A 26208-nucleotide genomic window follows, 5' to 3' on the forward strand; every position below is an offset into this window, starting at 1 on the left:
CTGTGTCTTTAGAGTCCAACTATGAAACCATGAAGCGTAACAAGATTTACGCGTGAATTCTGGCTCTTTTTTACTGGTTTCATACTAAGGTCAAAATATGTAGCATTAATCACTTATTTACTTTGGCATTCATTTCTCTGCATCAGAGCTACCAAAAGGGATGTAATAGTTCCTTCTGTCCTTAAAATCTATGAATCTACTAAGTAACGATCAGGCCCCATCACACTAGCCACTACAGACACAATAAGTTCATTTCAGTTGCTGATAACTTTAAGATAAAGAAGTTAAACCAAATTCTACAGCATAAGAGATTCTTTCTCCTATTAATTTTTGATAAACAAGCGTTTAGTTCAGCTGTTTGAATTACAGAAATGTGGGAGACAAGGGGAAAGGTCAGGATTTAACTTTTTTAATACTCCTAACTCAAAAATCACTTATTTTTCCCTCACAATCAAGTTTACCAATTGTTTGATCTTTCAATTTTTAATACTTTATTTTAAAACCAATCCATTGGGAGGTTGTTTTTTTTTTTGTTTTGTTTTTTAAAATCATCTGGTTAGACTTAGTACAATATCAGGCTACAAGAGACAGATTTTGGCTCCCCCTTATAAAAAGAAAATATCTACATATGTGTAATTAAGTGGTAAATACTATTTGATTAAGATTTTTAGCTGTTTGGGTTTGTTTGTTGGTCATTAAATTCTTTTATATTTTTAATTACATAGGTATTAGATATTCTTTTGCTCACTGACATCTCATATTTAGTGTCAAAAACAAGAGAAAATATGAATTCAAAATAATTGCTTTCCCCAAACAAACACTCTTCTGTGGCCACCAATTTGAAGGCAGTGTTCTTGGACATTCATTTTCTATCACTTCCAGAGCAGTAAAACTGTTTTCCATTAACGATTTTTGGAAAGGAATGGAGACAAAGATCTCTTGACTATTACATAACATTTAATTACCTTCTACAAGTTTTGCAACTTTTACGCAGTAACTCTCCTGAACTTTCTACTTAACCAGATTTTTAATAAACTAAAACAAAAAGTAAAAGGTGTCAAAATAAAGTAGCAGCATATGCATAAAGTGTATCCTGGGAGAACTAAGCAGGAGTTAATAGAGAGGAGTACTGAATTTTTGGACTAAGGGAGACTATAACTTATTACATCTGTTTTTTACAGGCAAGATCTATTACTATTAGAGCAGAGGTGGGCAAACTACTGCCTGCAGGCCACATCCGGCCCGCAGGACCATCCTGCCTGGCCCTTGAGTTCCCGGCCGGAGCGGCTAGCTCCCAGCTCCTCTCCTGCCATCCCCCCTCCCCTGCAGCCTCAGCTTGCCGTGCCGCCAGTACCTGCTGGGCAGCACCGTTGCAAGAGCCACTGGCCTGCCCTGGTGCTCTAGACAGTGTGGCCGTGTGGCTGGCTCTGGCTGGATGGAGCAGCTGCCAGTCCTAGTGCTCTGAGCGGCATGGTAAGGGGGCAGAGGGATTGGATAAGGGGCAAGGGGAAGAATAGTCTGGTGGCTAACACACACCCCTGGAAGTTGGTAACTCCAATTCCCATCTTTCCCACAGGTAAGTCATTTGGGGCCAAATTTTTAGTTATTTAGGCACCTCGAGATTGACATCTAGTGGGGTTTTCAAAAGCATCTAGGCATTGATCTGCCTCTTTAGGCCCCTAAGTACCTTTAAAAATTTGCACCCTTTGATCCCAGTCTCCCATCTGTAACTAGGGATATCACTAGAGATGATCTGAAAGTGTGTGCATGTTCCCCCACCCCCCAATGGAAAATTTTAAATTTTAGGCAAGAATTTTAATATTTTGGTTTTCAGCTGAAATGCAATTCTGAAAATGTCACTGTGGTGCCTTGTGTTCCCATTCTCCTCTACAGGCTGACCTTTCTGGTAGGACATCTCCCATAATACACCAGTCTCCTTTCTTGGAGAGAAGTCAACATGTCTCACAGGAGATAAAGTCCAACTGCAGATCCTAGCTCATAAAAGAGAAAGGGAGCATGCGGCACCAGAACTGCAACTCCCATGAGACACTGCAGCAGCATTTCAAAATCACAATTTTTTATTAAATATTTTGGTTTGTGGTCATTGTGTATTTCAACAAAAATCTAAATTTTCCACAGAAAACCAAACACTTTTTGCAAAGCAATTTATTTAAACAAAACACCAATCTTCTGTTGAAAAATAATGTTGATGGAAAACTTTCAATCAGAATAAAGCTACTTCTACTTTCTACTCCACTAGGATGTTGGACAGCTTAATTCACTAATGTTTGTAGAGCAGTGAGATCCTTTGCCATAGAAGTGCAAATTATGATGGAGGTGTCAGTAACAATTCAATAGTTTGGGTTCCTATCATTTTTTCCATTTAAGGTAGGTTTTAATTCCTTTTGAAAAAACAGGTATATAGAAGCCAACAAATACAATTATTGCTGTATACGTTGGAAGAGTTTATGCATTCATCGTGGATCAAAGTTATGGTTGTCAATTAACTGTATAAAATTAATTTTCAAGAATCAACCCTAATTGAATGCATAAACTCTAAGGTAACTCTAAGATACTTACATGAGATGCCTTAGTTGGTCTGTCCATCTTTTTAATTACTAAGTTTTTAAAATGGCAATGTTGTGTGTTTATTTTCCATAAAGTTAATACAAATTCCTTCACTCCTTAACTCCAATGTAATGTGTGTGAATCACAAACATTGAAGTCCAATTGCCAACTGCAATCAGGCAATCATAGACATTCCTGCCCCTTCCCCATAAAGTGTACATACAAAGGGGAATATGGAAGAGTAAGCAATGGCATAGACAAAGCAAACTTGAATTCTCTGGGTTTAAAAATCTCTAAGAGAATCATCTGTACTTCCCACTAATTCATATTTTGGACAGATATCTAAAATCAAAAAACAAAACTAGCATAAAATATAACTGAATACCTTTGTTATAACTCTTCACAAGTCCTTTGCAAGGGCTCTCCATCCTGAGTGCTTTAGCCAGTGGTCGCATTGGACTATTCAGTGGGCTGATAACCTTTGGAATGTATCTCAAGTTATTGAGATCAATGCTTAATATTGAATTGTCATCGTCAGCAGGAACTGGGTTAGTTTCTCTTGCTTTAGTTCTAGAATCTATTTTATCACTATGGGAAGATGTTACTACACTGATTTCTGGTTCTGGCAAGTTTTGCTCCAAATTACAAGTGTTTTGATCGATTACTGGTACGCCCCCATCAGTTGGTATATCTATGTCAGTTGGTTCGGATGTAGTTATGCCATCCTTGTAAGGCACAGTTTTCAAAGCACTGTTCTCCTTTGCAGGATACTCAAAACTTTCTCCAGACACACCATCATTGGTATCTACCACGTGCATTAATGAGTCTGACTTCATTTGTCTAATATCATCTGCGACATTATGGGACTCAAAATCATCAGAACTAATGGTCTCCAAGTCATCATAATCAATGTTCCGAGCTTCATCATGATTCATAGGGCTTTCTAACTCAGGAGCTTTGCATGTTTTGTCTGCCTCGTCCATCTCTATTCCAGCCTCAGGAAGGGACACGGTGTTATTACTCAGTTCAAGTTGCAGTGCATCCACTGTTTCTGCCAAAGCTTCAGGCTGCACTAGGTCTAGAGTTTCTGCCAAAGATTCATTTTCAGTTTTCCTTTTGATCTCAGAAGCAGGTGTCTTTGGTTCCAAGTTTGTTTGAACTGGAACCTTGGTTTGCTCTACTGAAGCAATACTAATAGGTTGGGCAGGTGTTAACATTTTTGTATGCCCTGAGGTCTCTGTACTACCTTCACTACTGTCTTTTTTGGAATCTGTTTCAATTGCATTATTTTGACAGAGAGGCTGTGTTTTAGCAGGAGAAAGAGTTAAATTTAGCTTTTCCATAAAGCTTAGTTTTAGATCTTCCTTTTTTGTTCCATTTTTATCATCTTCAGCTTTTCTAGCTTTGTGCTCTTTTAAACCACCTGCCACTGTGGGTGTGTCTTCTGGTTTAGACGATTTGTTTCTCTCATTTTTTGTAGCATCTGTAACCTTCTTGGATTCTTTTGCAGTCTGGTGTGTAATTTCTTTTGTTAGTTTTCTTTCACTTCTAGGATGCCTACTTTCTTCCTGGTTTTCTTTATCTCTTTTCCTTTTTTCTTCAGTTCTGTGTCTCTCCGATTTTGAATATGTAGTTTCCCATTCATATCTACTGCTACTTTCTTTGGAGTACATATGTTTGTGCTCTCTGTTGCTGGAAGTAGAAGGTGAAGATCTTGCCTCTCGGGAACTATGATCACTTACTCCTCTATCCCTCTTGCAGTCTCCATCTGTTCCTCTTTTACAGTCTTCCCCGGGGCACTTATGTGATTTGTGTGGGTTCCTCGCAGTTTCATTCTTTGAATGTGGACTACTCATTCGGACAGACCTTCTTGGTTGTTCTTGTTGCTTTTCAGTTGATTTGTTTTTCTGTATAAAATTCTTCTCCTCTTTATCATGTGTTTCAAGGTCCTGTTTATTTATGTTTTGTGACCTTTCACCCTTTTCATCACCTTGAGATTCAACTGTTTGTGATCTCTCCTTAATGGTTGGTTGTTTCTCCCAGGCAGAAACGCACCTATCAGTTCTATTTTCCACAGGTGAGCTACATTTCAGCTTTTTGCTCTTACTTTCACCAGATTTTTCTGAATATATGTGTAACTTTTGATGAGAGTCTGTGTTTCCCTGTTCACTATCTGTACTGTTACCAGTGCTCTGGTATGTCTCTCTTTTGTACCTGTTATCATTAACCCTGCTATACTGCTCACCATTTTTCATTTCTCTTTCCCTCCTGTTACCCTTATTGGAGTAGTGGTCAAAGTTTTGGAAACAGGTATGAGAACTGTCATTACAAAGGTCTTCAGGAGGATATCTGAGTAAATATGGAGAGTTTCTTCTTTCTGAGTGTGATTTTCCATCCTCCATACTGTGAGATGAATAACTGTGATGTACATCTTTGGAACAGTCAGTTTTCACTCTATGATCTGTCTTTGTATTGTCTACTAAAGAAGAAGCTCTGAATTTAGGATCTTTTGTTTTATTTATCTCGGAGCACCGTGTATTAGTTGATCCTGAATGATACGTTCTAGCGTAGTTATTTCGATGACTGGGAAATTCTGATAGCCTATTTGTAAACAGATAGAAGAATCATATTAAGATTTGTTTTTTGTTTTGGTTATAAATTTAACTACAGCCAAAATTCTATGAACACTTTGGTTCTTTCTTACACCGTTATTCAGTAGTACTGGGTAAAGGACAGCAAAGCTTACAATACAAGGCATTTATCCTAAAATTTCTAAGTTTGCAGCTTTTGTAGGTGAAATTCTATAAAACAAAGATAGGCCAAAAGTTTGTCTGAGGGCCACATTGGGATTCTGAAACTGTATGGAAGGTTGGGTAGGGAAGGCTGTGCCTCCCCGAACAGCCTGGCCCCTGCCCCCATCCGCCCCCTGACTGCGCCCCTCAGAACCCCCAACCCATCCAACTGCCCCCTGCTCCCTGACCACCACCTGGGACCCCCCGCTCCCTTACCACGCTGCTCAGAGCACCAGGACTGGCAGCTGCATTGCCTGGCTGGAGCCAGCCATGCCACTGCACAGTTTAGAGCGCCAGGTCAGGCCAGCGGCTCTTGCAGCAGTGCTGCCCGGCAGGAGCTCACAGCTCTGCCGCCCAGGTGAGCTGAGGCTGTGGGGGTGGGGGGACAGGGAGTAGCCTCCCAGGCCATGAGCTCAAGGGCCAGGCAGGACCCCGTAGTTTGCCCACCTCTGCTACAGAGTAAGAATTGCAGCCTAAGGCTCTACGCAGCTTGATCTTTCACAATTTACACTAAATGTTTTTTGTATTTTTCTAATTGGGTAAAACTAGGACATTTTAAAAAAAAACCCTTTATTTTTAAAAGTACACCTAGAACTCTAAAAGCAGACAATCAATTCACCTGGCCTCAAAAAGCAACTCATTTGAAAAAAAAATTTTTTTTGTGGTGAAATATCCCAAAAACAAATGCATAAGGAACCACAGGGCAAGAAAGAGAGAATTGCATGTTCTACATATCAGTTTTATTATTTGAAATTACTGTTTCATTGCCAAGCAGTGAAAAAGCAATAACCATCAGCACAAGACTCAGAGGTGGCCTCAAATATAATCAGGACTTATGCCATTAGGAATCACAAAATTCAACCACGCTAACTCAGATGGCAAACCTTCCAGTATGTAGACAGGCAGTAAGAATAGGTGTAATATGATCAAACCAATAAGCAAATAAGCTATTGTGTTAAACTTGCTGCACGCAAAAGAAAACAAGAAAATTATGATAATCAAGTCTCATCAAGGCCATGTGCAACTGCTGCAAGGTCATCAAAGGGGGTGGGGGGAAGGAAAAAAAACCACGCAGCCTATGCAGATAGTGAGAGGCATGCAAAAAAATACCGAGCAAGACACTTTTGTGCCAGGTCCAGCATATGGCACTCCACATAAAGGGACTGGTTAAAAACAACGCCGTGTTTCTTACACTCTCGTGACTAACTCTAAACAAATGCCAGTCCATAATCCAGGAAACAAAATAAGAGCATAGTGATAACATATAGAAGTCATGCTTGTAGGTGTTTTTAGACCAGGGATGAGATTCCTCTGATACCCACAACTTCTAAACCGAATCCAAGTTTACCTTCAAAGCTAAGAACAAACCTGTAAGGAACTACAGGGCAAGAGAGACACAAACACATGTCAGTCCCAAGCAGAGAAAATGTTATTTGCTGACCAGTTAGCAGCCAAATATGGAATTTGCCTATGGATGAAAAAAGTGTGGTTGTCCCTATTTTTGGTCTTATGCTTTCCAATCAATAAAATATTGTTGCTGCTGTGATTGCCTAAAGCCATTTCCCTGCACTCTGCCTGTTTTGAACTTTGTCATTTTTATTCCTTTTTTAGTATGCCTGATTTTCATTTACTGCTAATGTTTAATTTTGCCCTCCAAAAAAAAAAAAACAAAAACAAAAATACCACTGTCCTTACTAGGCTGAGATTAAGTCACATTGGAGATTAAGAAATAACTAAATTTCAAAGTAAGTAAAAATCCTAACCCTTAGTATTATTTAGGTATTCTGTTAATTAGGTTTGAAATCTAGATCTGATTAGACAGAATAGCTCACCTTTACCAGTTCAGCTCGCTATCGTTAAGTGTTTGCTGTAACTGTGTCCACCAAGATGTTTTAATCCTGGTCCCCTTTCACACTAAGAGAGAGTAGCCTGATATGGCTAGAAAGTATCACTCTATCACCAGATGTTGGTGGTGGGGTCACTCACCAACATCTGCATCAAATCCTGTGGGCTTTGCTGAATACCTGTATGAGCTTGTTTTGATTATGCTAATTGTAGAAAACCTATGTTCTGGCATCACAGTACAACAATACAAGGAGAACAGTATTTCCATCAAGAGCAACAGACCCTGAAAGGCATGTAGCCTGACAGCTAAAAGTATATAGGTACTTACATTTGTTGTGAACTTGATGGTATCTAAGGGTATGTCTACACTACAAAATTAGGTCAAATTTACAGAAGTCGTTTTTTCAGAAATCATTTGCATACAGTCGATTGTGTGTGTCCCCACACAAAATGCTCTAAGTGCATTAAGTCGGCGGACTGTGTCCACAGTACCAAGGCTAGCATTGACTTACGGAGCGGTGCACTGTGGGTAGCTATCCCCCAGTCTCTGCTGCCCCCTGGAATTCTGGGTTGAGATCCCAATGCCTGATGGGGCAAAAACAGTGTCGTGGGTGGTACTGAGTACATGTCTTCAGGCCTCCCTCTCCCTCCTTCCCTCCGTGAAAGCAACAGCAGACAATTGTTTTGTGCCTTTTTTCCTGGGTTACCTGAGCAGATGCCATACCACGGCAAGCTTGGAGCCTGCTCAGATCACTGTCACCGTACATGTCCTGGGTGCTGACAGACGTGGGACTGCATTGCTACACAGCAGCAGCTCATTGCCTTTTGGCAGCAGACAGTGCATTACGATTGGTAGCCATCATCGTCATATTCCTGGGTGATCTTTTAGCCAACCTCGGTGAGGTCGGTCAGGGGCGCCTAGGCAAACATGGGAGTGACTCAGCTAGGTCATTCCCATCCTCTGCCAAGCACCCAGGAGATGACAATCACTAGCAGTCGTATTACACCATCTTCTGGCAAGCCTAAGATGTAAAAGATAGATGGAGTGGCTCAAAACAAGAAATTGACCTGAATTGTTTTGTGAAATCACAGGCCTGCTAAACCCAGGGTTTTGAGTTCAATCCTTGAGGGGGCCATTGTGTGTGACAGTTGTTTCTGTTCCTCCTTGATGCAAAGCCACCCCTTTTGTTGATTTTAATTCCCTGTAAGCCATGTCGTCAGTCGCCCCTCCCTCCATCAGAGCAACAGCAGACAATTGTTTCGCGCCTTTTTTCAAGCGCAGATGCCATAGCACTGGGATCATGGAGCCCGCTCAGATCACCGCAGCAAAAATGAGCACTGTAAACACCATGCGCATTATCTTGAAGTATATGCAGAACCAGAAGCTGCAAAACCAAAACCAGGCGAGGAGGCAACGGCAGCACTGTGATGAAAGTGATGAGGACATAGACTTCTCACAAACTATGGGCCAGGCAATGTGCACATCATGCTGATGAGCTCTGCATGGTCACCTGTGCTGATCAGCTCGCCACACTGGCCAAACAGGAAACGAAAGTCAAAAGTTCGCAGGCCTTTTCCTGTCTAGCTGGCCAGTGCAACCGAGTTGAGAGCGCTGTCCAGAGAAGTCACAATGGAGCACTCTGGGATAGCTCCCAGAGGCCAATACCGTCAAATTGTGTCCACATTACTCCAAATTCGACCTGGCAAGACCGATTTCAGCACTAATCTCCTCACTGGAAGTGGCGTAAAGAAATCGATTTAAAGAGCCCTTTAAGTTAAAAAAGAAAGAGAGGGGGGTTTTGGCGTGTGGACGGGTCCAGGGTTAAATCAAGGTAATGTTGCTAATTTTTTAAATAACCACTTTATTTCCCTCTCACTCAACATCTATGTAAAGTGGCTACAGCAGATTAACAATCTGTATATTGTCACAATGTGCCAATACTTCTTTATCACTAGGCCACTGTGTGGAATTAACGCATCAAAACTGAAATACATGGGTCTGATTTTTCTATAGATTTGTGTCTTAAGACCCAGAGATGTTTACTTTTTCACAGATTTACCATTGCTATAGATAAGTTTTTGGACATAAGGATCAAGACTCCGTTTCATTGTTTGAGTTCCAGTATATTGTATTCTATTCATGTTCTTGTACTGTACCCATCACCACAGTATCTAAGCATATAACACTTTGCAGCTTTTGCAAAGCCTCAAACACAAGGCATTTTTTCCTGAGAGAGAGAGAGAGAGAGATTTCAGTCACGATGATGATGATGAAGTCTACCATGAAATATGTGCCCAAAATTTGTCTGTCGGGAATTACCATAAGAATGCCAATAATGTTGACTAAATCAGCCCTTGACCAGGAATTTCCTACAACATGTTCTAAAGGGATTACAGATAAATGGGGATGACAGTGTGTTATGCCCTGACTAGAAGCCTACAGCGCATGATGGACACTTTTGAAGTAGATAATAATTGTCTCATCTTTTGGGGACTTACAGAAGTATAGTTTGAAAATGTTTTTCAAAATAAATTAAAATTTTGAAAGAAAACAATAGCATTGGGATATAGAATGCTGAACTCAAGGTTGTGAAAAAAACAGCTAACTTGTCACAGCCATCAGTTGAAAAAACTAATAGGACAAAGCAATGTTTGTTTATCAGACTATTCAAATATATTCATGTGGACAGTACCTTATGACAACTATGAATAAGGACAAATTAACATTTTTTGACCTCAGTCACAGCACTTCTGATAATCATCTCTAAAAGAACTTCATACAATGTAGGTATTAATGACCTCCAGCACTGCAACATCTGATTATCTCACAAATAATGGTTTTATCCTCACAATACTCTTTAAAAAGACTGGGAAATTTTCATTTTAATTTTACACATGGATAAACTGATGCACAAATAAACTAAGGGACTAGCCTGAGGTCACAGAGGGAGTGAGTGACAGAGCTAGGAATTTAACCTAGCTCTCCAGTCTCAGTTCTGTGCCTTAGCCTCAGAGTCCAGGAACCAGACAGCCAATGACTTTCTAGTCTACACACTTGTACTTTGAACTCCCTGGCCTAGGATAGCCAAAGTATGACAAATTGCTAATAGAGAGAGCCCCCTCACAACTAACAGTGGAGGTAGAGCTCTTCAATATCTGGCTAGAAAGGCCAGCAAGAAGTAGCCAAAAATATTTCCTGGGTTTAATCAATCTGAGACCATAGAGTAGACTAGCCCTGAAGTGGAAATATGGATGAGATAGTCTACATCAGTGGTCACCAACTGATCAGTCGTGACTGACTGGTTGATCCCGGAGCCTCTGCCAGTCGATCACGATCTCCGGGCAGCTAAAAGTCTGGCAGCAGAGCAGGGCTCCCCAACTGGGAACCAGTCAATGGGGGCTGCGGGGGCAGCACTTGCGGGCATGGGCAGTGCATGGAGATCCGCTGCTCTCCTCCCCTCAGGGACCACAGAAACATGCTATCAGCCAGCCACTTCTGGAAGCGGCGTGGGGCCACAGTAGGCAGGCAGCTTGCCTGAGCCCCACTGCACTGTTGGCTGGGAGCTGCCTGTGGTAAGCGCCTCCTGGCCGGAACCTACAGCTCACACTCTCTTCTGCACCCCACTCCTCCTGCCCCAGCCTGGAGCCCCCTCCTGCACCCAAATTCCCTCCCAGACCGCTCACTCTCTTCTGCGCCCCAACACTCTGCACCAGCCCGGAGCACCCTCCTGAACCCAAAATCCCTCCCAGAACTTGCACCCCTCACTCCTGCACCCCAACCTCTTGCCCACGCTCAGTCAATGCACACACCCCAGTTGAGAATGCTATACTGATTTCTGACAATCCCTGAAGGATTTTGGATCTATAAACCACAAATGATACTAATAAAAAGTAAAATTCATGAAATGTCCAGTGCATTCTGAGATTAGATATAATGTGACTGTATGATCCCTGCATCCAAATGCCCTCACAGAGCTTGCACCCCAACCCCCACCCCAGGCTCAGCCCGGAGCTCCCTCCCACACTCTAAACCCTTCAGCCCCAGCCCAGAGCCTGCACCCCCTCCTTCAACCCAACCCCCTGTCCCAGCCCTGTGAAAATGAGTGAGCAACAGTGGGAGGGGGCAAAATGGAGTGAGTGGGGTGGGGCCTCAGGGAAGGGTAGATGCTGGGTTGATCTTAAAATTCAGAAAATGATCTTGTGCATAAAAGGGTTGGAGACCACTGGTCTACACTGAAACACACATACAACGGGATGATTAAACTCCCCAGTTCAAACTTGACCCAAAGATAAGATTAAGCGTATGGTCAGTCCGTTAGAAATTCTCAATGATCCCTGGGTAGAACCCATTGAGTTCAGATCAGCACTTCTGACAAAAAAGAAAAGAAAAGAAAAATGTACTAAGATTAGCAACAGACAACGCATTTACTAAACAGCAATTTTGTGTGTTCATTTTGACTTTAAATGCATAAAAAGTTTTTAATAGAAAGCTATAAAACTATGTTCAAAAGTAAATAATAAATTAGACTTGTCTACTTGTACCTTTGGTGGAGGTTACTGATTTCCTCATCTTTGCGATTAATTTCCACTCTAGCAGTTTTTATAAGTGCTGAAATATTCTTTTTAAGTGCCTGATTTTCATTTTGTAGAATGGAGTTCTATTTTAAAAAATACATGGAGAATTAGCCTGAAATATTTACCCTCATACATGCATAAAAATATTAGACACATATGATAGCAATTAGAAAAACAGACATTCCTATTAAAACAGACTACAAAATGTATTGCAACAGTTATGTAAAAGGCGGCGAATGAATGATTTCTACACAAGTCAAAATTCTTCACTCTTACTTATGTTCCTTGTGTTTTTGATATTAAAAAAATATAATGACCAAGATATAACAATATTTTATACTGAGTTTCCATAGAATTGTACTGATGTAATCCACATCTTTCCTTGCTCCAGGCCCTCTACTATTTGTTGCTCTCACTGTCATTGTATCAAGTGTACAATTTAGCGTGCAAGCTCTAGAGGGCAGTGACTGTAATTCTCTCCTGGCAACATTAGTCTATGGCAGGTCCTATTGGGGTTGATAGTGGGCATCTGATTGTTCTCAGCAAAGCATGACAAAATAAACTTATGTAGGAACAAATTCTGAGGCGTTGAGCATCTTCAGCTCTCACTGCCATCAGTGGGAGTTGAAAGCAAAAAATGAAGACCTGATGCTGAACACCTTCAACTCCCTAATCTTCACGATTAACTACTCTGAATGGCTGCAGAGACCCTGACACTATACATTAAATAGACATTATCAAAAGAATTGGACATCTTTCCACAAGCAACCAGCTCGCTCTCTCTCTCTCTCTCCCCCCAACCCCTTTTTTTTTGGTGAAATGTATAGAGTTAGGGTTCCTAACAGACTATCTTACATTTTGTATGTAATTTTAGAAACACAAGTTTATTTATCTAGTAATCTACTAAAGGCACAAGTGACTATCTTTTGCTTTAAAGATTCCTGGGAAAGTTATTGCAGTAGATACCTAATTAGTTGTGTTATTCTCTCAAAGCAATATACATCAGATGCCATATCAGTGTACTTAAAGCAAACTGAATTCTCACTGATAAGTTTTAAAGATACCCTTTAGCACACAGTACCTGTGCCTGTATTTCCTTAAACTTCTTCATCAACTCTTTAATCTGCTGCTGACATTTTCCATACTCTGTCTTCAACTGTAAAATAAAGGAGATTTCACTTTATAGAGGTTGACTATTTATGTAAAAGTTAGTTAAGTAAATAGTTCTAAGATTTGTATCTGGAAACTGTTCTTCAGTTAAGGACATAGCTTATAAAATGACATTTCTTCCCAGTACCACTCATTTTAAAATATTAAAATGTCTAAAAAGCTGTCAGATTTAAAAAAAAAAATCATATTAGCCTTTTCATGTGAGTACATAAAATAACTTCCTCAGTTTGGGTGTTAAAAAAAAGTTACAAAAAAGCTCACTGAATTTCACATGAGCAGAGTAAACTTACATGTGCATGTACAATAGTGCTAAGCTAGGGAGTTACAGGGAGCCAAGCCACTAGGAGATGAAGATGAGCTTATCTGGAGGCACAAAACAAGCTTCTGCACAAGTGGAACTTCTGATGAGTTTAAAAACTGTGCTATGCAGCAGTTCTGCATGCATTCCTTCTCTTACAACCTTTAAGAGCTCTACGGGCAGAGCAAGTCCTGTAGCTTTCTCTGGTTTTGTAAAGTACAAGTCCCATCAGGGACCTTGTAGACTTTATGTAATGCAGAGGACTCATTGTTTAAAATAAATATAATGAAAAAAGCCAAAACCCAAACTTTCCAAAAACAGTCAAGGAACAAGTTCGTGTTGAGGTCAAAAGAATAAACAAAGTTTTAGAGTTTCTAATTTAAGATATTTTTTGAATCATCCAGAAGTTAGGAAACTTTTATAAAAATGAACATGCAATTTTCCAAACAGTCATACTTATATCACAGTTTAGCCAACTGCCTCCAAATTTCCAAAACATTTTTTTCCCTTTTTCTTCAGGAACTCCAATTAAGAGGTTTAAGGTAAAGTAGTTTAAGCTTTGCAGTTTCAAGATTACTTTTCTGATAAGCCCAATCACACCCTTAAGTATACTGACCGTTTCTCCATAATCAGTGCAAGAGTTTTTTCAGAATATAATTGGAAGGAAGACTGAAATGCCAAAGGGTATAATCTCACCATGATACTTCATGCATTAACATGAGATTAGATAGTGCCATAATTAGAACACGAATCCAATTCTTACATAACCTTTGAAATTAAGATAAAATTGCTTAGTACATAGTTTTGTTCTATTAAAGAATTCTTTTTTTCGTCTATGGTTTGACCAACAGTGTTGTTTTAAAACAATTTTTGCCGTCTACTAGCACATGACAATTTTTTCTATTAGCTGTAATCATATTAGTACATACATCATTGTAAGTAGCTTCCTTTGCAGTTCCTTCTTCAATCAAGATCTCATCAAATAAGTTTAAACAGTTTCTTGTCGGTGTAGAGTTTTGAGCAGGATTGTCTGAAATAAAAAATACTCATTAGGTAAAGGAAAACAAATATGATCAAAGTAGTTTGTATTATGCAGTGAGCAGATTTCTGTCACAGAGGAGAGGCCTTTTAAACAAGACAGCTCACACTCTTCAATGAGAAAGTCACAACAGTAAAAAGATTCTCTCCTTTCATCCCCTGCCACCACTTTAATATTTGTGCTGCCTATATTTTATTCGAAAATTTAAGTGCTGAATTTGCATTCTAACGTAAAAGTGAATGAAATTTAGTTTTAAAGTCTACTTGCAAATATTTTGCTTAAAATTTTTTTATCGTTGTTACTGATTCATAGGACAGCAAACCTCATTGAATGTGAGTGCATTTTACAGGATTGGTTAATACTAACTGTTTCCAATAAAAACAGAGAGCAAATGCATAGCAAGCCCTTTAATTTAAAAGTGCCAAGAAGGGGTAAATCTAGATGGTAGGCCAAGTTTCCAGGATTTTAAAGTCAGTAATTAATAGACAGCCAGAACAAAGTGCATCTTGCAATGCATTCTGCATCTGGCTAGATTCAGTCTTAGAAACATTTCCAGTGGGAGAAGATTCCTGAGGTAGAGGCCAGCTACCAAGAAAGCCCAGCCTCTGACTCCTGTGAGTTACATATACATGTAGCAGGCAGGTCAGTCAGAAAGAGAAGGGGCAGTCTCAGCACTCAACCCAGTAACCAAGAATGTTCCAAAATGAAGGGCATTTAGAATATAACTGACAAACTTTCCTCTGTGTTGTTTTATGTCCTCTTCCAAGTCTTGACTCACTTGCTTTAGCTCCACTGTAATGCAGAAGCATAGACCACAGAAGTCAAACACTCTCCCTCATCCTATCTGTATGTTTTGTTCATCAGTCATCTCCTATTCAGGCACCCAGACTTCAAGATCTCTATGACAGGGACTGTCTTCTTTGTTAGTTGGCTGCACAGTGCCTGCCACAATGGGACCCCAATCCTTGACTGAAATTCTTAGATGCTACCATAATACAAACAGATATTAACACAATGCATCCAGTCAGGCTGGTGATATTTTATTTGTGCCTAGCATCAAGAATCCTCACACAGTAGATCGAACTGAATAAGACAATGCAGCAGTTTACTATCAACATACCCGAAACAACTGAAGTGTTGTCCAACCCATCGTAAATATCCACTGAGCTCTCATCATCATCCCTAAAAGAGGAAGCTGCAAATAAAGCAAGATCAAAAGCAAAATTTTTAAACTTTTAGTAACTTTTTAAGCTTTACTCTTTCTATGCGAGTGTACATTTCACAGAAATGCAATTAACACTAATGTATTAATGAACAGTATTTTACATTTGTATAGCACCTATCATCGCCAACTATTTTGTAAGTAAGCATCTGTTCTGCTACACATTGGTGGGAAGATAGGGATATTTTGGCCAACGACACTAAGGTAAGTTTCCACTCCTAGGAAGAAAACCTCTTTAGTGTCAATGAGGAAAAGACATTTGTAAGCAGTAAGTCAGCCACACTGAAATTTGAAACCCTAGTCCAAGGGCACTTCACACCCAAAGCTTGGGCCACTCTGGAAATTAGATAAAAGCATCATAACACTAAATGATGGAAAACTACTGCTATATTTAAATCTCCTCATAGTACATTGATAAGAAATGTAATACAGCAATCTGTTTATGTAATCTGTGTTTCAATTCAAATAGCTTATTCATATGATTAAAGTTTACTGACATTTTAATAATATAACTAGGGCTCATTGGAAAAAGCTGCGAGGAGTCCTTGAGGCACCTTAGAGACTAACACATTTATTCGGGCATAAGCTTTTGTGGGCTAGAACCCATTTCATCAGGGGTTCTAGTCCACAAAAGCTTATGCTCAAATAAATGTGTTAGTCTCTAAGGTGCCACAAGACTCCTCGTTGTTGTTTCTGACACAGACTAACATGGCTACCACTCTGAAATTTGGAAAAAGCTGGTTCATCAAGACCGAAATTTCCCATGAAAGCAAGCCTGCTTCGAAGAACTTGCAGGAGTCCCTACCAGCTCCCTTGGCAGGCTTCAGGGGAGCCCCATCATGTGGGCTGCCTCTGGCCAGAGACTTCAGGGCTTCCAGGCTTCCTGCAGCAGAGCAGGGTGCCTGAAAGCCCTGGTTCTGCAGCAAGCCCTGAAAACTCTGGCTTGAGCTAGAAGCCAGGAAGCACTGGGAGCCATAGCTGTCAGGGCTTTCAGGTTCCCTGCCACACAGCTGGGAATCTGGCAGACTTGGTTCTCAGTGTTCAAGCTCCTAGCACTGCAGCAGAGATTCTGAAAGCCCAAAATGAATCTGGAGCTGTTAGGCTCCCTGCTGCTGAACCAGACTCCTTGGCCAGTTGGCTCCCTGGGCTGAGCCAGACTCTTGAAGCAGTTAGCTCCCCAGGCTGTAGGAGTTAGCCAGCTGGCCTAGGAGTTTGGAAGCCCTGAGATCTCAGCCTCGGGACAATCTGCATGGCAGGGCTGCCCCACAAGTCCAGAGCCCCGGATCTCTGGCAGCTGTTGACACAGTTCACACCAGTTTCACTGCAGCTATTCAATGATGGGCAGCAATGAAACTGATATGAATCATGTCTATTTCACTCAGCTGCTGCTGGGTATCAAGGAGCATATTTCATTTCAGAAACACCATGTTTCAGTGTTTCCAAAAGAAAACTTTTTCAAATCCCCCAGTTCACAAGAAATTCTGAATACTGAGATTTCTTGTGAACTTGAAATTCTGAATAACATCTCCTTTTATTTATCTTATTTTTCAGGTTAACAATCCCAGTCTTTTCATATCAGACTTCTCATGCCTCTACTCATTCTCACTAGTGTTCTTTTAGTACTTGCAGTACCAGATTAGATTACAATGATTTTTAAAAACATTCTATTATTTTCACTCATCATAGCATTACTATACATATGGTGTGGAGGATTTGTCTTCATCTTGCAAAGTAAAAAATTAACAACCTATTTAGTAAAGGTCTTACCACCATAAGGGATATCACATAATGTCAGTCCATCATCATCTGTTGCCATTATACTAATTCCCTACAGCTTCCCCATCTGCGTGTGTACAATAAAAAAAGCAGAATAGTTAGATTAACCAATAATTTGAAAACCATCTCATGAACTAAAAGCATCTTTAAGGATCGCTCACAATGGGTTCGAATTTGATACTCATTTTTTAATGAGATCCAACAACAAGCAAAGTAGATCCAGGTGGACTTTTGATGCCAGGTTACAGAATTTAGCTCTGTAGTCTGGCAAAATAAAATATAAATAAAGGACAACTTCATACACAATTAAAAGCGTTCTTAAGCACAACAAAATTATATTAATCTCTATATTACTTAGTATTGCTAAATAATCTTCATAGGAAAAAACTTTCCTATGCAGCCAGGTCAGTTTACACTGCATAAAGATAATAGGTCTACCAAATATATTTCTAAACCAATTAATGAAAATAATCCAATTCCACTTCTACCTACACTTTAAAAGTAAATTCCTGTTATACTTAAAAACCAAAGCAGCAACCCGTATAAACACTTCACCTTTAATTGACATTTTTCCTGCCAATGGGTCCAACAGCAGTTAACTCAAGACATTGTACACCAACTGGAAACTATCATTTCATCCTTCCCACCTTCACTGACATGCAGCCACCTGAACTGAAGGTTGCAGCCTGGTGAACATCAATTAATACAGTGCGGGAAGGGGAGGACTAACATATCTGGATAACAGCACAAGTAACTATGCTATGAAATCTTTACCAGGGCATACACATAGGGCAGCATCAAGATTCTCAGTGGGTGGAGGTGTTGTTCTCCTCTGGACTTTCTCCACTTTGTCCACAACTCTCCTGAAGTGTGGTGCTCAGAACTGGACACAATACTCCAGTTAAGGCCTTGTCAGTGTTGAACAGAGTGGCAGAATTACTTCTTGCTTACACTACTCCTGCTAATATATCCCAGAATGTCATTCACTTTTTTTTTTTTGATAACAGTATTGTACTGTTAGCTCATATTTAGTTTGTGATCCACTATAACCCCCAAATCCTTTTCTGCAGCAATCCTTCCTAGGTAGTCATTTCCCATTTAGTATATTATGCCATGCCAGGGATGGCAATGGGGAGAATAAGGGTTATGCTATGCTGGGAGGTGAGGGAAGAACAGGGATTGGGTTTATGCCTGGCCAGGGGTGACAGGCAGCTGTGGGCTATGCCAAGATAGGGATGACAACGACTGGGCAATGGGGCGAGGGCAGATGGGAGCTATGCCAGGCTGGGGGGAGCAGCTGGGAGAGGGCATGTCAGGCTAGGGATGGCAACAGCTGGGCAGAAGGATAGGGGCCATGCCAGTCCAGGGGACTAAGGCCAGGGCAGGGATGGCAGTCGAGCAGCTTATACTGGGTGGGGGTGGAGGCAGGTGAGGAGGTGTAGCTGTGCCAGGCAGGGGGGTGGTTCCTGGGTGGGGAAGGTGGTGGTGGGGGCTGTGTCAGGCAGGGAGTGGGTGGAGGGCTGTGCCAGGCTAGGGATGGTGGTGGTGGGGGGCTGTGCCAGGCTGGAAGCTGTGGGGGAGCTGTGCCAGGCTAGGGATGATGGTAGTGGCTGGCGGGGGGCTGTGCCAGGCTGGAAGCTGTGGGGGAGCTGTGCCAGGCTAGGGATGATGGTAGTGGCTGGCGGGGGGCCGAGCCAGGCTGGTAGCTATAGGGGAGCTGTGCCAGGCTAGGGATGATGGTAGTGGTTGGTGGGGGGCTGTTCCAGGCTGGTAGCTGTGGGGGAGCTGTGCCAGGCTAGGGATGATGGTAGTGGTTGGTGGGGGGCTGTGCCAGGCTGGTAGCTGTGGGGGAGCTGTGCCAGGCTAGGGATGATGGTAGTGGCTGGCGGGGGGCTGTGCCAGGCTGGTAGCTGTGGGGGAGCTGTGCCAGGCTAGGGATGATGGTAGTGGCTGGCGGGGGGCTGTGCCAGGCTGGTAGCTGTGGGGGAGCTGTGCCAGGCTAGGGATGATGGTAGTGGTTGGTGGGGGGCTGTGCCAGGCTGGTAGCTGTGGGGGAGCTGTGCCAGGCTAGGGATGATGGTAGTGGTTGGTGGGGGGCTGTGCCAGGCTGGTAGCTGTGGGGGAGCTGTGCCAGTCCCGAGGGGGCTATGCCAGGCAGGGGGCGGGGACTGGGTATCTCTCTCTCTCTTCCGACCCCTCCCCCTGGCTGCGCGCATCCGCCTGGCACCCGCCGCAGACCCTGTCCCGCCCCCTTCACCAACCAGTTGGCGTCTCTCCCTCGCCGTGCCAGCTTCCCAGAAACCCGGGATCTCCCCAGTGCCGCCGCTGTCGCCGCTGCAAGTCCCGCAGGCCGGGCCAAGGGCAGGCGGGGCGGGATTCGGGCAACTGCCAGCCACTCAGTAGAGACGCACAGCACGTAACCTCACAGACGTCACTAGTTTCCGCCTCTAGGAAAAAACAGTTGGCGCGAAAGTGAACCGTCTGCGGCGGCCCCGCCCCCAAGCGCCTGGCCCTGCCCCCCTCCACTCGAGCTCCGCCCCCTTCTCCTTGTGTCCCGAGCTCAGCTGCAAGACCCTCGCGCTCAACTCTCCCTCCTGAGCTCCTGACCCAGCGCCCCGCCTGCCCGGAGCAGATGTACCTGCCAGGAGGGAGGGGTAATGCCTCGCGTCCTGGGGCAATGGGCAGACGAGGAAGTTCATTTTTAAGTCTGTTTTCACGCCGCAGCTAAAAATACAGCCGCACAATCCTCGTGCTGCGCCCGTGGGCGATACTCCTGGCGGGCAAGGGGGAGAGAAACAAAGCCGCGAGTTGCCTTTGCCTGTTTGCGGCGCTCAAATGACATTATTCGTTTTTTTCACCACCGTCCCCTCCAGCGGCGTGTTGGATACGGTGAGGTGGACAAGGTCTCTGTCATGAAGCACCACTCTGGAACCATTTGCAGCTTGAGGCTCTTATTCAGTGAAATTAAATCGACTCGGTGAGGGCATAAATGGATCCCACCGTAGGATCAGAGTGTAAAATAGGAGGCCCCGGTCCAGCTGTCAGTGAATCAATGTCTAAACTCCTTGAAAACATTCTAAGGCTGCCACCTTCTCATCCAGATTCCCCCACAGTCTCTGTTGTGCCCTGGTGTTTACAGACCACTGCCAACAGGCGAGCAGACAGCAACAGTTCATGCGCAGCTAGTCAGTATCAAAACATGATCATGTTCTAGTTACCTCGTCGCCCTTCTGCTCGAGCCCGACCTGTTCGTCTCATGCACCTGCTGTCTCCTCGCTGCCCATGTAGCCCAGTATCATAGCAATAGTTCAGTGGGCACTGAGGAGCCTTGGCACCTGGCAGGACCGAGCTCTGAACGCTGAATCCGGCCAGAACAGAGCAGTCGCATCCCTGATCACAGGGACGGGACAGGGTAAGACTCGCCCCAGCTCCCGATGCCGTAAGTAGAACTGCTGCGGCTTTCGTGGAGCCCCTTGTAAAACTACAGATCCCAGCATGCAGCGCTCGATCTTCTGAGTGGCAGCTCGGCTCAAGGGGAAGTGTTGCATGCTGGTACACGTAGTTTTCCACCGGCCTCGCGGCTGGGGACGCGAGGCCACTTCCTTTCCGTCAACGGCGCAGGTTGGTGACGTTTTGCCAGAAACGGAAGCTTGTCCCGCGGGAGCTGCGCGTCTCTTCTTGTCCTCCACGTGTCGTGGTGTTTCGGAGCTTCCGAAGGGTCGCGCGCCCCTCCCCCCTCCACGAGAGACCCCGGAGCTCGAGGCGGCGGTGTCGGCGGGGGATGGAGGCCCTGCGGCTCCGCCTGGCCGGCCCGCTGCAGCTGGTGGCGCGGCGGAACGAGAAGAGCAGCGGCGAGCTGGGCAGGTTCCTGGCCAAGCAGGTGAGCGAGTGGCCGCGCAGCGCCAGTGCAGCTCCCAGGGGCATGGGGCAGCTCCCTGGGCAGCCCTCCCAGCCCGCGTCTGCCCCCGCTCCCGCCTGCTGCGTCACTCGGCTGTCGCTTTGGGGCTGGGGAGGAGAACAAGGGAGCCCCCCTCTTCTGAAACACCCCCACCCTCCGTCTGCTTTTCCAGAACTGCCCTCCCTAAAGACACGACTCAGCCCGCACCCCCGCCTGCCATCCATCTCTCTCCCTCATGCCCTAGCCCCAGCGTCTGCCACGGTGAGCAGAGGACAACTGCACCCTGTGCAGAGAACACCACGCACCCCCATCGCCCCTCCATCTTTGTTTCCTGCTAGCTCTCAACCTCCAGTGCTTGTCCCTCCCTCGTCTGCTCACCCAGGTGTATCCCTAATCGGGAAAGGTGAAAACACCTTTTCTACTGCTCTGCATAGTTAGAGCTTTTTATCTTCTGGCCTCTGAAGTCGGAGCCACGGGAGCTCCCCTTCTGACACGTCTGTACTATATCCTCATCGACAATAAACTGTTCCTTTTTGGTTTTAACCTCCACTGTCTTCCAGGCCTATGGAGATGAATCTGCCCTACAGTGAGAGCTAGAGGGAACTAGGTATTGAAATACCTTTGAGGATTTGGGCCTCAGTTTCTCCCCTTCAGTCCCCTACACTTCAGAATGTATTTTTCTCTCACCCTCTTCTCTGTAAATATTAGAGGGCGTATGGTCTAGTAAGTAAAGACAGGAAGTCCTGGGTTCTATTTTTAGCTTTACCACTTGCTGTGTGATCTGGAGAGGATTGCTGGCTTCTATGTGCTTTAGTTTCTTTAGTTAAAAAGTAGGGCTACTTATCTTCATCATGGGATGTTGAGGTCTAATTCGTTTATGTCTGTGTAACATTTGGAGATCTTCTGTTGGAAGAGGAGATAAAAGTGGGAAAAATTATCTTTCGTGACGGAAGTTTCAAAGTACTTAAACAGTGCACACACACACAAACTACCTCAAATTACATTTGAGTGCCTAAGTAGGAAATGATTTTTCTCTGCTACAGGAAAAACCTTCCTACTGTGAATCGATGATTTGCAGTCTTATTTATTTATAGACAGCGCTAGTCATTGGTAGTTACAGTTTTCTCAAGCACTAGTAGGAGGAAAGTGAAATTGATGTGCAGGGATTTAGCTAGCATTATAAGCGAGTATGTATGTGGGAGCTCAGATGGATATGAGAACTGCAAACATGATTCCATGTGACACTGAGTAATTGTCCGTGACTATTTTAGGCTGTTGTGTCCTTGCTTTTTGCTGTTTACTTTTTTCACATAAGGTGTTGATGCACATTGCTTCAAAATAGTTAATGGTAACATAACAAACCTGCCACCACCTTGCCCTTTCATGGGCTGCTGCTTCCCAGTTACTGGACTCGATCTCACATGTTTTCAGGTTTGACTTCAGTGTATCTTTATACCATTTGTACCAACCACCATGAGAGTGACTGCCTTGTTTTAACTGACCATAAATTATGTCTGTGGATGTTCCTGAGTCAGCCATACAAATAAGGTGCCCAGACCAATGCAGCTGAGCCATTATGAGCATGCCTTGAGTGCCGGACATCTGTCAACAATTAAGGATTTGGGTATTAGGAATCTTGATCCTCTATTTGACCCGGCAAACAGACAGAAGGCAAATGGGACTGATTGAGTTTCCTGGAATGGGGCAATATGTTGTTCATGTCTCACAACCATATAGAAGTGTCGTTAGCACAACTGCCCAATAGATATTTTAATTATCACTTATTTCGGTGTCCTTATCATTCTGTAGGTGTTGTGGCAACTTCCCAAATGCAGAGCTCACCTTAGACAGCATGCTGTCTAGGTAACAAAAGGAGCGTTGAGAGGAGTGTTGTTGATCTTAATAAATGGGTAGATATGCACATCTCCCTGCACAGGTTCGATACAGTATTTCAGGTTTTTTTTTGACTAATTGTGAAACCAAAGCAATTAACTGCATGAACAAAATGATCAGTTATACATTGAATATCATTAATCTAGTGAACAACTAGTGCACAGTCATCAGCGAATAAAAGTAAATAAGTAAATGCCACTTTTTTGTGAGCACAGAAGTGTTGCAGATTAAACAATTTCCCGTTGGTACAGAACTGAATAAATACTCCTCTGTTAGTGTTATGAAATGCATGCATAAGCATAGCCAACAAAAGGATGGAAAAGAGTATGGGAGCAAGCACAGAGCCTTGTTTGGGACCATTAGTGACAGGGGTCCAATATCTTGCCATTTTCCACCACTCTGACCAGTATCACATGATGGAAGGACCAAATGACAGAAATAAACTTTGCACGGCATCCAAAGATGAACAGAAGTTTCTGGAGTTTCTCATGATTTACAGAATCAAAAGCCTTAAGGGTGATAGGGCAAACTGGTAAAGGTGAACACTGTTGACATTCTTGAAATCCTGTGGTACTGACTCTTGCTCCCATATAATATGGAAGAGCCTTATAAGGTGCCTTGCAATATAGTAGCCAGCCTGCTTGTAAAGCTGTGCTGGAATGGTATCTAGTCCAGGTAATTTCCCTTGTGACATCTGCTTGACTGTAGCCTTGTATGAGGTAGGGGCTGATTCATGCCCTTCTTATAAAGGGTGTTGTGGAAGAGCATTCATTGCTTCCTCAGCGATGTCTGAAGGGTAATTGAGAAGTGAACTCAAATGTTCTGGCCATCAAACATTTCTTTTTTGTCAATTAAAAGTTGATTACCATCCTTGAGTGCATACAAGGGTTATCCTGTTTCACCTGGGGCCATACACAGCATTGAGACTGGGAAGAAAGCTGTTGGTAGTCTATCAGTTTGAATTCCACCACTTTGTTTTCCGCCACTTCTTTATCATATGCGGAAGTCTGGGCTGAACCATCTGATTTGCTCAATGATATGCAGCCATCCTAGCAGCTGAACTTTATCTGCTTTGTAGGTTTGGAGCAAAAGCATGCAGTGAGTTCAAGAGCTGACATAGTTCAGAGTCATTCTCATCAAACCAGTCCTGATATTTCCTCTTAATAAAGTCAAAAACTTCAGCTGCCAAGTTATATGTTGTAGGAAATTTACAAGACTGTCAGAATGATACATTTGGGAGCTGAATCTGACAGGTGAGAAGCTGTGAAATCAGGCATTGAAATTATTCATGAGGAAGAAAGACCTGAGAAATGGAAGTGGGGAAGGGTAGAGTAGCAGGAAGAGGCAGAGCAGTCCATCTCTCTCTGACTGCAGCCAGGAGACCAGTGAAATAGTATGAGACCTGGGAAAGAGAATGTCCTTCCCCTTTCCTGTAGCTTTAGGAGAAGGTGAGCTTCAATTTTATTACTCTTGCTTGCTGGAAACTGATAGAAAGATGGATTATAGGTCAGGGGCAAGTGGTAAAACCCTGGTGAATAGTAGTTAATTCTTTTGGTAAGATGAGAGACTATGGTGGTATTGCCAGGCTTTGAACCTTCAGTTTCCGAGAACTTAGTGCCTTATCATTAAGCTTAGGACACTCAACAGCAATCAACTCCAGCCATCCTTTCTGTTCATCATTTTAATTAGCTAAATATATTATATCTTTATCACTTTATATACAGGATACATGCTACTTATATCATTCTGCAACTTCAGTACTTTTGTTTGGCTCCCTTCTCCTTGTCCCTTTAGTATTTCACAAATCATTGTCAAAGGGACTTGTCCAAAACCTATTTGGTACTCCTGGGGCAGTTCTGTGCCACTGCACAACGCAGAAATTTGCAGAATTCCCCATTTCCCCTACAGAATTGGGGTGGCAGAGCTGCTGGCCACCACCAGGGGCTGCTGGACTCTGCAGAGCCCAGCTCTCAGTGAGCGGAGCACCCAGCCTGGCTGGGCTGGAGGCTGCATGGTCTGTTGATCTTCATTCTCCCAGGGATGGGAGAGGGCACAGGAGACCCAGCTCTGGCAAAAGGTGAGGAATGGCAGGGCTGCACCACACCATGTCCCCTGGCAGGACAGGGTGTGGTAGAGGGAATAAAGCCTCTGGAGGTGCTGGTATCTGGGCTGGGAGGTAGCCCGCAGCTGGGCTCTGGGGAAATGGGAGTGCCTGAGTCTGGGCTCTGGGGGCCCCACACAGCCTCTTCTAGTACCTCCCAACTGGAACTGGGTTGTCATAGGGGTTTCTTTAATTCTCTACCCCTGAGTGGGGAATCCTTTTTTGCTGTTGTCTATGTTGTTGACATACTTGTTGACAGTTATTTGGAAATAAATTACCAAAATAATTGAAACTGAAGTGATTATACTGTGTTGTTTTGACAACTAAAATATGCAGAATTTTAAAATACTGTGCACAGAATTCCCCCAAGAGTAATTTGGGGAAGAGAATCCTGCTTTTGGGATTCATTTTAAATAAGCGTTTAAAGCTTCTCCCTCTGGTTATAAGGGATTTGCTGTCCATGCTTAAATGAGTCGTACAAATAGTGTATCGGCTAAAGAAAAATAATCATGCCAAAATTTCAACCAATCTTAATTTCATGACCTTGTATTTCTGGGTAATGCAAGCAAACCCCATGTTTGTGAGAGGCAGCAATTAATTTGAGTCTGAAATGAGAGGTATTAGTGTGGTTACAGTCACGTGGTACAAACACTGAGAAGGAGGACACTAGTGGCTGAATGTTGTAGGTATTTATTTGGACTAGATGAAATGAGTTTGGCTTAGTACAATTATTGCTTGTGGGGGGATCCATATCATGCAGCACCCTCACAATTGGCAACCTTGTTGGCAACTCTGTGAGAAGCCAAGGATTGAATTGTCATGGCAACAGAATGACCCTTCTCACCATTAGAGGGATTTCTCTAGCTAGAGTAGGTTCTAGAAAGGCTGGTAAGGAAAGGTACAGGGAAGTTTTCACTGCTGCTAGTCATGCCATATTTACTCTGTGAATAGAGGATTTCAGTTTTCATTGGTGTCAAGGGGATACCTTTCACAAGCACTAGCCTTACCTATTAAGGCTATGTCTGCACTAC

At 43.3% G+C, this 26208-nt stretch overlaps 2 protein-coding genes across 7 annotated transcripts in view; one reads left to right on the forward strand and one right to left on the reverse strand.

Moving 5' to 3' along the window:
* Positions 1-20734, reverse strand: part of CASP8AP2 (caspase 8 associated protein 2) — a 30986-nt gene extending 10252 nt beyond the window's left edge. Inside the window, exons 1-9 of one of the 6 annotated variants that reach the window (XM_050949228.1) lie at positions 19924-20493; positions 19547-19732; positions 18070-18168; positions 17277-17352; positions 15408-15482; positions 14178-14278; positions 12862-12936; positions 11748-11863; positions 2954-5169 (exon numbers count right to left, since the gene is read on the reverse strand). In XM_050949228.1, coding sequence (XP_050805185.1) covers positions 2954-5169; positions 11748-11863; positions 12862-12936; positions 14178-14278; positions 15408-15482; positions 17277-17325 — 2632 coding nt within the window. In that variant the 5' untranslated portion in view covers positions 17326-17352; positions 18070-18168; positions 19547-19732; positions 19924-20493. The other 5 variants (XM_050949226.1, XM_050949227.1, XM_050949224.1 and 2 more) reach the window with 5 other exon arrangements.
* Positions 20735-20946: 212 nt separating this feature from the next.
* MDN1 (midasin AAA ATPase 1) overlaps positions 20947-26208 on the forward strand; it is a 171553-nt gene continuing 166291 nt past the window's right edge. The window contains exon 1 of the mRNA XM_050949353.1: positions 20947-21165. Within this exon, the coding sequence (XP_050805310.1) occupies positions 21067-21165 (99 nt within the window). The 5' untranslated portion in view covers positions 20947-21066. The remainder of the gene's footprint in view (positions 21166-26208) is intronic.

This window comes from Gopherus flavomarginatus, chromosome 4 (genome assembly GCF_025201925.1).
Source record: "Gopherus flavomarginatus isolate rGopFla2 chromosome 4, rGopFla2.mat.asm, whole genome shotgun sequence".
In the NCBI taxonomy this organism is placed as follows: domain Eukaryota; kingdom Metazoa; phylum Chordata; order Testudines; family Testudinidae; genus Gopherus; species Gopherus flavomarginatus.